Source organism: Poromitra crassiceps (genome assembly GCF_964638095.1).
Source record: "Poromitra crassiceps genome assembly, chromosome: 13".
In the NCBI taxonomy this organism is placed as follows: domain Eukaryota; kingdom Metazoa; phylum Chordata; class Actinopteri; order Beryciformes; family Melamphaidae; genus Poromitra; species Poromitra crassiceps.
In genome coordinates, this window is record NC_139644.1 from 27,109,047 (window position 1) to 27,119,046 (window position 10,000).

Below are 10,000 nucleotides of genomic sequence, written 5' to 3' on the forward strand. Positions count from 1 at the left end.
GTGGGGAGGGGGAGCGTGTGGGGAGGGGGAGCATGTGGGGAGGGGGAGCGTGTGGGGAGGGGGAGCGTGTGGGGAGGGGGAGCGTGTGGGGAGGGGGATGCGTGTGGGGAGGGGGAGCACGTGGGGAGGGGGAGCGTGTGGGGAGGGGGAGCGTGGGGAGGGGGAGCGTGTGGGGAGGGGGAGCGTGTGGGGAGGGGGGGTGCATGGGGAGGGCTTCTGGCGGTGGCTGTCGTGTTTTGATCAGCCACAGCCCGCCTTTCATCCCTGTCAGTCTGCACAGAGGAGAGGAGGGGGGGGGGAGGGAGGCTATGCTGCCTCAATGCACCGCTGCTCCCTGCTGAATGTCAGCATCTCCCCCTCCCTCTCTCTGTATTTGACCTTCCTTTCTGCGCTGCAGTGTAAATGTGCCACCACTAGATGGCGTCTGCCTTGAAGTGAACTGCGGCGTTGTTCATCCAGTACCAAAACAAAACGGTGACCTATTGCAGTGATTCTCAACCTTTTTCATATCAAGCAGCCCTCATTTAGTCCACATCTAGTCCACATTTGACCCCATTTGATGAGATGTTGTCTCTCTGACCAAAGGTAGATGGATAATGGATAAACTATGATCAAAACAGCCATTCTTCTACATTCTCTAATAATGTTAACCTCTTGTAAATTTGCTGGGGACCCCCTCAAGGAAGAAAGAAGTAGGGCGTGCACATCCGCTTGAAGGAGGTCAGGTGCAGGACAAAAGGCAAATTAACTTAGAAATTAAATAGAGTCCGCACACCGATATTTGTCAGCTCCCAGGTCAGTTTAGCCCCTCAAGGAGCCCTGGTGGTCCCCGGACCCCACGTTGAGAACCACTGACCTATTGTAATCACAATGTCTGCAGTCGTAACAGTGTGTGTTGAGTGACGGCCATGTGACAAAGGGCAAATTATAACGTGTGTACGCCCCCGGTGGCCAACAGCTGATACTCTGGCTCCGACTTGCCAAGGTCATTGGGTACATATTGATTTGGGAACGAGAGCACAGTCAATCCAAGACGAGCTCCAGAGCCTGGATAGATCTGACATTGGCATGAGACTAGATGAAGATTCATCACCGTCAAATGAGCACTCGATGCCAACGGAGAATGAAGCCCGTCCTGAATCTCCTCCTCTGACTCTTTCTGTGTTTTACAAGAGCTGACAATTGTGTTTTCTGTTCGGCACTGTATCATCTATCCAGCCATGGCGCTGCTGCTGCTTGTGACAGCAGTGTGTGAACCATTTTTTTTTTGTTCTGTGCCGAGGAGAGGGAGAGAGGGTGGAGAGGAGCGGGGGAGTGGAGCCGAGCGGAGGGGAGCAAACACAGGATGAGAGGGGAGAGGAGATTCTAAAATACAGCAGTTCTGAGAGCAGTGTGTGAGGGTGTAGTGCTCTGAGGGGAACACACACACACACACACACACACACACACATACACACACACACACACACACACACACACACACACACACACACACACACACACACACACGCACACACAATGTTTGCACTGGGAAATGTGAGGATACACCACCTTGGTTCGACAAATTCCCTCCACCTAACTCTCCTCCTTCCTATGCGCAGTGTGTGCGTGTGTGTGTGTGTGTGTGTGTGTGTTCATTGCCGTTGAGGATTTGAGGTTGATTTGCTTACCTCATGTTTGGGACATTTGAGGGAGAAGTCGTCCTCATGGAACGTGCAGCCTAGACAGAGAGAGAGACATCACAGAGCAAAGAGAGAGAGAGAGAGTCAGGTGGAGCACGGAGAGAAAAACAATAACGAGAAGCACAAAGCATGAGGGAGATGTACACACACACACACACACACACACACACACACACACACAACACCCCCCCCCCTGCACCCCCTTCAAAAAACCAATAACGAGATGACAGAGAGGGAGGGTTCAAATGAAAAATGAGGCAAAAAGAAGAGGCACACAGAGAGAGAGTGAGGCGACTGTGTGGCTGAGTTGTGATGCGTGCAGTCAGATATGGCCGCTGCACTCAGCAGGATTAAAAAAGGGCGTCGCTCGGCACACGCGGCGGCAGACCTTCTAATCCCCCAAGGCGTGAGGTAAGGTGAGGGGAAGCCACACGACGTGTGCTGACGCACGGACGCACATGTGCATCGACTCGTCGGGGACGCATACCCGGGTTTCCAGATGCACGCAGGGAAGCATTCAGGCAGGAAGTCAGGCATTCAGGCAGGAAGTCAGGCAGGCACGCACACACACACACACACACACACACACACACACACACACACACACACACACACACACACACACACACACACACACACACACACACACACACACACACACACACTCCAACTGAGTCCCCAGATGGGCACAATGGATGGATGGAGCCACAGGGGTTGCGGTCAATAATGCACACATACACACCCTCCTCCCTCACACCCTCCTCCCTCTCTCTCCTCCACCTCTCACACACTCCAGGGTCCCACTCTTCCTCATCATCCCCTTTATTCAGCTCTCTCCCCTCCTCTCCCAGCCATCTCTCCTATCACTCAATAACGCTCCTTCTTGATGCATTTCCCTTCTCTCATTTTACCCACATCCACTTTCCCCTCCTCCTCTCCCCCTCTCCTCCTCTCCCCCTCTCCTCCTCTCCTCCTCTCCCCCTCTCCATTCATTTGCCTCTTTTTCCCACTTGCCTCATTTGTCCCTCTCTCTCTCTCTCTCTCTCTCTCTCTCTCTCTCTCTCTCTCTCTCTCTCTCTCTCTCTCTCTCGCCCTCTCGATCCACCTTCAATTTCCCACTCCCAATTTCCCCCCTCATTTCTCCTCTCTCCCCCCGGCTTTTCTTCCTTCTCCATCCCTGGTAGGCTCTCTCCCTCTCTCTCTGTTGATCTCTTACCTCTCTCTCCCTTGGACTCTTACCTATCTCTCTCTCCCCCTCTCTCTCCCTCTCCCTCTCCCTCCCTCTCTCTCTCTCTCTCTCTCTCGCCGTCGGTCTCTTACCTATCTCTTTGGCGCAGATGTAGTGGTATTTATGAGAGCAGCCTCTCCAACAGCAGCTGAGGGACGCCCCTGCAATCTGGCACTTGTAGCAGTTCTGGGGTTGGACAGACAGACAGACGGACGGATGGACGGACGGACGGACGGACAGAGACCAATAAAGAGGCATAGAGAGAAAGAAAGAAAGACAGAAAGAGAGAGAGTGATGAAAGTGAATGTTGGCTCAGCAATTTCTCAGAGTGGCTGTACGCACCATATGCATTTTTTCCCATTACTGATTGTAAACCGTGTCTCTCTCGTAACTTTCATGCACATATACTATCTATTTGTGCAGAATGGTGTATGAATAAGTGGGGCTTCGAGCGATCTTACCATTTGCACTGAGCTGCTGGCAGCCTCCTTCAGTCCGTACAGCCTCCCCGCCACCATGATCACCCCCTTGGTCCAGATGGCACAGTTTTCATGGGCCCAATGTTCCTTAGCCTCGGCCTCTCCTTGCAGCCTCTGGAATAAGCTGCCACTGCCCTCTGGTGGACCGGAGGCCCCTGCACTGTTGCTCTCCCCCATGGCCTGGAGTTGCCGGATGCGCCTGAACCGCTCTCGGAGCGTTAATCTCCGCCGGCCGCCCCCCCGACCCGCTCTTTCCATTCTCTCTGCCCGTCGGTGGCGCCAATGATGATGCCCGCTACTACTGCCCTCTAGAGTGGACGCCTCTGTACTGCCCTCCTTTTCTGTGCTAGTCTCTCCATCATTCGCCGAGGAGCTGGCTGGTTCTTCGCTGCTGTTGCTGCCATTGTTGTTGGTCTTCTCCCTGAATGATTCTGTGTGCCCGGTAGTCAGGATTTTCCGTGGAATGCTGTCTTCAGTGTAGTAGGGGCCACACAGATCGCCCAGGTCTCTGTGATTTGCTGGTTTTCCACACAGGCAACAGGTAAGACACCTGTCGATTAGATTTGTACTAACCAAGGGTCCCTGGAGCATCGCTAAGGTGTGTGGTGCTATCTTAGCAACTGTGATAGGATTTTTCATTTTGGCCAGACTTTTTTTCTTACGTTTCTTAAGTACCACTGCCTCCTCGGGCCTGTTGACTATGCTACACCAAGAGGGGAAGTCTCTGGAGTTGTTGATACGCACATATGGACAGAAAGACAGCTTAGCATCTTTTTGGACAGGTTTGCGTCTGATCCTTTTCACAGAGATAGACTCCTTCCGTTTTTCTGATAGCGTCACTACAGGACCCACAATACCGTTCTCCTGTCTTTCTTTCTCCTCTCTTTCCCTCTTCTCTCTTTCCTCTTTTTCTTTCTCCTCTTTTTCAGCCTGTTCACAGCCCGCGGCCCTTATAACCGCCTCAATCACCTCCATGGCGTCTTTCATCCCTGGTTTTGGCCCAGGCTTTTTGTACACCTTCACAGGCTTGCCGGGAATCTGCTCTGCTGCGGCCTTGCCTCGTCTCCTCTTGGTTGGGTTTGTTGAGGGTTTTCTGCCTCTCCGGGGCTTCTGGATGAGTTCTGTGCTGGTCACCTGGGGGGCCTTCTGGATGAGTTCTGTGCTGGTCACCTGGGGGGCCTTCTGGATGAGTTCTGTGCTGGTCACCTGGGGGGCCTTCTGGATGAGTTCTGTGCTGGTCACCTGGGGGGCCTTCTGGATCAGTTCTGTGCTGGTCACCTGGGGGGCCTTCTGGATCAGTTCTGTGCTGGTCACCTGGGGGGCCTTCTGGATGAGTTGTGTGCTGGTAACCTGGGGGGCCTCAGTGGTCTCGTCTGTGCTGATAGGGAGAGGCACCGCGGGCTCTGTGGGGGATGCCTTTGTTTCTACCTCCTCCTCCTGTTGTTGTTGTTGTTGTTGTGTTGTTTCAATATTTGTCTCCTTTGTTGCCTCTGTTCCATCTATAGTGGCCTGACCTTTTCTCTTCTTCCTCCTCTGTTTCAGGTGCATCTCATGGTTGTTCTTAATGGCCCTCTGTTTGGCGAGCCGTGGTGTGGTAACTATCAGGCTTCCTGCTTCCAAGGCTACTACTGAGGCATCTGTACTCTCAACCATGGCCCATCTCTTCCTCTTAGTTCTAGTGGGCTTGGCTGCAGCAGAGTCTTTTGCCCCTACTGAGGTCTGCTGTGTCCACTCTACCTGAGCCCTGTCTCCTACCTGCGCCCCCATCGAGCTCCGAACCTTATCGACTGCTGCCTCCTGCTGTGTCCCTTGACTTTCTATTGTGTCTTTCTGTCTTACGCCTTCTGGTTTCGTGTTTTCCTGACTTACCTCCTCCTGTCCTGCTATGTCTTCTACCACGTCTTGTCTTACCCCATCTGGTTTTGATGGTTCCTGTCTTTCCCTCTTTTGTGTTACCTCCTCTTTCACTTCCCCCACATCTTGTCTCACTCCTTCCTGTCTAGATCCGGTGCTTTTCCCCTCTCCCTCTATCATCTCTGTGCTATTCGCGGTCATAGATGTCTCACTCTCCCTTATGACATGTTGAGACAAAGCCTTTGTTGGTGTTTCATCAGTTAGATTGATCTCTACCTGGGGGGTTGGGAGGTGTTTCTTCGAGCTGGGAGATGTAATTTTCTGCACCATAGCCTCATATTTCTGCCCTCGGCCTTTGCGTGGTGGGAGGACTTTAGTTTTAGTGGGACACTGAGGGGGCACTGTGGGCACATCACTAGTGTCACTTTCACCGATAGTGGGAAGTGTCTCTTTGGTGTGGGGAATGCTCACAGAGGCTGTGTGGGGAATACTCACAGAGGCTGTCTTGGGAGGCCCCCGCTTTCTTTTGGCACCCCGCGTACCCTTCTCTTTAGGTTTGGGTGCAACCTGCTCTACCAGAGGGCTTTCAGATGGCAAAGGTTTTGGCTTGGGCTTTGGGCCTCTCTTTTTCTTTACAGGCATTGGAGAAGGTTCTGGGCTGGGTTTTCGTTTTAACGGAAGTAGCGCCTTGTCTTCGGGTTGGTCAGTTGGGGCTGATGGGGCAGGTGAGGCAGGTGGTGCAGGTGAGGCGGGTGGGGCTATTGGAACATCTGTCTTGTTTTTTGTGTTAGGAATGACAGTTACATTCTGTTCTGTACTTAGAGGCTCTTCTACTTTTAGAGAAACATCAGTGGCTTTTATTTCTGTCAGAGTTTGAGGTAGAATATCTTCCTCTATGACCTTTTCTTTTTCTTTTGAAAGTTTTTCCCGCGAGGGCTTTCTGGATCTCAGGACCATGTTCTTACCATCCTTGCCTGATTCATTTAGTTCATGGTTTGCTTGTTTTTCTTGTTGGTTTACCAATTTTACATCCTGGTTTACTTGTGGCATTGTAGGCTCTTGACTCGTCTTGACTCTGCCTTGCAAACTTATTAAAGGCTGAATGGTTCCTTCCTGTTGTATCACCTTTGCTTTAGAAACTGAGCCTTTGGGGCGACCGACTTGGGCCTTGGGGGGCACAATATCATTGGGGGGTGAAACATCTGTAGGCTTTGGTCCAGGTTTAGGGCCTGGTTTTGATACAGGTTTTGGACCAGGTTTTGATACAAGTTTTGGTCCAGGTTTTGAACCAGGTTTGGGTCCTGGTTTTCGTTTCACAGGTGTCTCGACTTTTGGAGGCTGATCCAGTACATTTGGCACAGGTTGTAGTGCTGGTTTAGGGCCTAGTTTCAGTCCAGGCTTTGGCCCGGGTTTAGGTCCAGGCTTTGGACCAGGTTTGGGTCCAGGCTTTAGGCCAGCCTTAGGCCCTGGTTTTGGACCTGGCTTTGCTCCTAATTTAGGACCTGGTTTGGGCCCAGGTTTAGAACCTGGTTTGGGCCCTGGTTTTCTTTTCACATGCGGTTCAACTTTGGGTGGCAGGTCCGGTGCATTGAATGAGCGAGTGCACATTCTGGAGCGAAAGCCATCAGTTAGCAGTTTGGGAGTCTGGCTCAATATGGATTCCTGGGGGGCAAGGTCCGTCTGATCTGAAAAGAGCACGGTTTTGCTTGAGGGCATGCAGGGTTTCTCTGGAGGCGAGGGGGAGCCTTCCTCCTCCTCCTTCTCCCCCTCCCTCTCCAAGCTCAGCTGCCGACTGATTCCCACATCTGAGTGCATCAGTCTCCTTCTGCCTCTGGCATGCTTGCGTCCGAAGTCTCGTGGCTGAGTGGATGGGGCCACAGGCTCAGGCTTTGCAGAGGGCGTCACAGCACTGGAGCAGCTGATGCCTGGCTCCATGTCCTCGTCACCTTTCTTTGGCGAGGGGGGAGTGTCTGCCCAGGAGGGAGCTGAGGGAAGTATCGACTTCCCAGGCAGCTGAGGGGAGTCTGGCTCCAGCACTTTAGCATCACTATGATCGATATGATCCCTGGCCTGAGCCGGAGGTGTTGCCTTGTCATTGAGAGCTGAGAAGACAGGTATAGCAGACTGAGGCTGAGGAGCAGTGTCACCAATGGCTGACCCCCTTGCAGAGGTATCTGCTGCTGTTGCTGCCGCCGCATTTGGGTGGGCAGGCACCCCTGCAGGCTCAGTGTCAATATATGGCTCAGTGCTCTGACTCTCTGTCCTGCTGCAGACATCTCCAGAAGGCTTTTCTGGCCCCTCTCTATTATTCATGGTGTCGTCAGTCGATTGCTGGCTCACTGTGTCCCCCTCCCCCACCTCCTCCCTAACCTCTGCAGACAGAGGTGGGGACAGAGAATGTTGCTGCTGCTGTATTTCTTTCTGCATTTCCTCCTCCTCTTCCTCTTCATCACCCTCCTCATCACCCTCCTCCTCTCCTTCCACCTCTCCCTCCACCTCTCCCTCCTCCTCTTCTTCATCATCCTCTTCTCTGATCTCTCTCTTGTCTGAGTTGCTCTCATCCAAGGCCTCGACATGGGGGGTTGGTGAGGTGTTCTCTGAGCTGTCCTCCTTCTCTGTGGAATATTGATCCTGTTCAAGGTCACCCCTGGAGATGAAAGGCGATGTTTTCACTGAGCTCTCAGAGGCAGTGGGAGATTCGGACTTGAAGGCCTCTGATTTCATCTCTTGGCCTAAGTGTCCCTTGTGGCTGGAGTCAGAGAGAGCTGCCGGAGACTGTTCAACTGAATCTCCTGCATCGGGGTCATATTTGCTCTGGACCTCCTGGTACACTGTCTCCTCATAGCAATAGCTCTTTTCCATCACCTCTTTGTTTATTTCACTGTAGAGAGCTGGGCCCTTCTCATCCTCTGACCATTTCTCCAGTTTCTCTGTAGAGATAGAGTCAGAGTCTTTCTCTTGGTCAGGAGTCTGTTTTGTTGTAGCCTCCTCTTTGTCAACTGCTTTCTCTGTCCAGGCGGATTCTTCAAAGTTCTCTTTTACAGGTTCATTGATATGTTGGATATCTGAGGGGGAGTCTCTCTCTTGTTTCATAGGACTAGGGATTGTGACACTGGTAGGCGACCTCTCGTCTCCTATGCTCTTTACTGGAGTGCTCATGCCATCGCCTCCCTGCCCTGATTGACACCGAGGGTCAGGGGTTAGGTTGTGGAGACCGGAGTCCCCAGACCTGGTGGACATATCATCTGGAGATGTCATGGAGCATGAGGAGGCTGTGTCCAAGCTGAGGTGGGTATTGTTGGGGGCCTGGGCTGGACTTCTGCCCTGGCCACAGTAGTAGTAGCCCCTCTCCAGTTGTTCATCACTGCTGCTGGAGTAGCCTCCCTCATGGAGCTCCATGGGCAGTGGCTGGTGCTGTGGGGTAGAGTATGGGTCCTGCATGGGTCCGCCAACAGTACCACCACCTCCGTCTTGGTATGGAGGGCTTTTGTATTCCTCACCCTTCTTGGAGGATGCGACACTGCCAGCACTGCTGTTGCTCCCTCCGCTGCTGCGCTTGCTGCCTTTCTTGTTGGCCACCAGGGCCTCAGAGAGCAGCAGCTGCTGGACGTTGTTGGAGATGTTCTCTACCTGAGAGGTGAGGGCATTCAGGCTCCACAAGCTGGGGTTAGACAGCAGCTTCTCGGAGAAACGTTCTTTCATGGTGGGGGCTTGCGGTGTGGTGGTGTAGCTGTGGGGAGCCGCATGGGGCACATTGGGTGAGGGGTGTGAGCGTGGGGGCATCAGCATGCTGTTAGTATTTCCTTGCTCCTGCATGCCTGCTGAGGAAGACGAGGAGGAGGCGGCCCCCCCAGGGGTCATGGGAGGTTGCCCATACTGGAAAGACTCTGGATTGGTCATCAGTGGTGATGGGGTGGAGCTGTAGGAGGGGGAGCGGCCTACAGAGCGTGCAGGGGAGTGGCTGGAGGAGGGGCTGCATGTTTGGTAGTACTGATCTGGTGATCTGACGGACAGCTCTGACAGACAATAGTTTTGTTGGGGTTGGCTGTAGTGTTGGTATTTAGGGTGGGTCTCCTGTGGGTTGGACATGGCCTGTAAAGGGGGCTGAGACTCATAGCTCCTGGAAGGAGCCTGCTGGTAACCATAACTGTTCTGGGTGGGCCTGTAACTCCCCTGCTTCAGACTGGTGTGGCTGCTCATTTGTCTGCCATACTGCGAGTTGGGGGGCATGCTGTAGCCTTTATAACAGTGGGGCATGGGGCTGCACTTCTCCATGTAAGGGGAGGGAGAGGGTGAGTGCTGGGGATAGTGTAGGTGACTCTGTGGGTACATGAGTGGGGAGGCGGCGGGATTGGGTGGATGGGTCTGGTGGTGGGGGCTGGTATAGGCTGGAGTGGAGGACTGGTGGCACTGAGTCTGGGAATGGCCCAGCATGTTCTGGTCCATGTACTGGGAGGAGCCAGTGGTAGGGGGACCACCAGCCTCCATGCGCCCCACCATCTCCTGGTCATACTGCGCTAACTGGGCCGAGTCCTCCCACTTCTGCTGGAGGTGGCCCTCACTCATATACTGGGCTGAGTAACTCCCAGGGCCCATGTGGTTGCTATAGCCCCCTGAGCCCTGCAGGTGTTGGCCGGGGGATGGAGGAGGCACTTTGGTCCCTCGGTAGGGCTTCTTTGCCTGAGGAGGCGCTGTTCCCCCATTTCCACCCCCATTCCCTCCAGCACTGCCTGGGTAACCGGGGTAGGCTTGCTGGC

General features: G+C 53.6%; 1 protein-coding gene across 1 annotated transcript in view; it reads right to left on the minus strand.

Moving 5' to 3' along the window:
- The window catches only part of rai1 (retinoic acid induced 1), a gene marked incomplete at its 5' end in the record, with an annotated part of 12,805 nt that overhangs the window by 2,537 nt on the left and 268 nt on the right, over positions 1-10,000 (minus strand). The window contains 4 exons of the mRNA XM_083648937.1: positions 1,671-1,720; positions 3,003-3,096; positions 3,372-4,499; positions 4,704-10,000. The exon at positions 4,704-10,000 is cut by the window's right edge and continues 268 nt beyond it. Coding sequence (XP_083505063.1) covers positions 1,671-1,720; positions 3,003-3,096; positions 3,372-4,499; positions 4,704-10,000 — 6,569 coding nt within the window. The remainder of the gene's footprint in view (positions 1-1,670; positions 1,721-3,002; positions 3,097-3,371; positions 4,500-4,703) is intronic.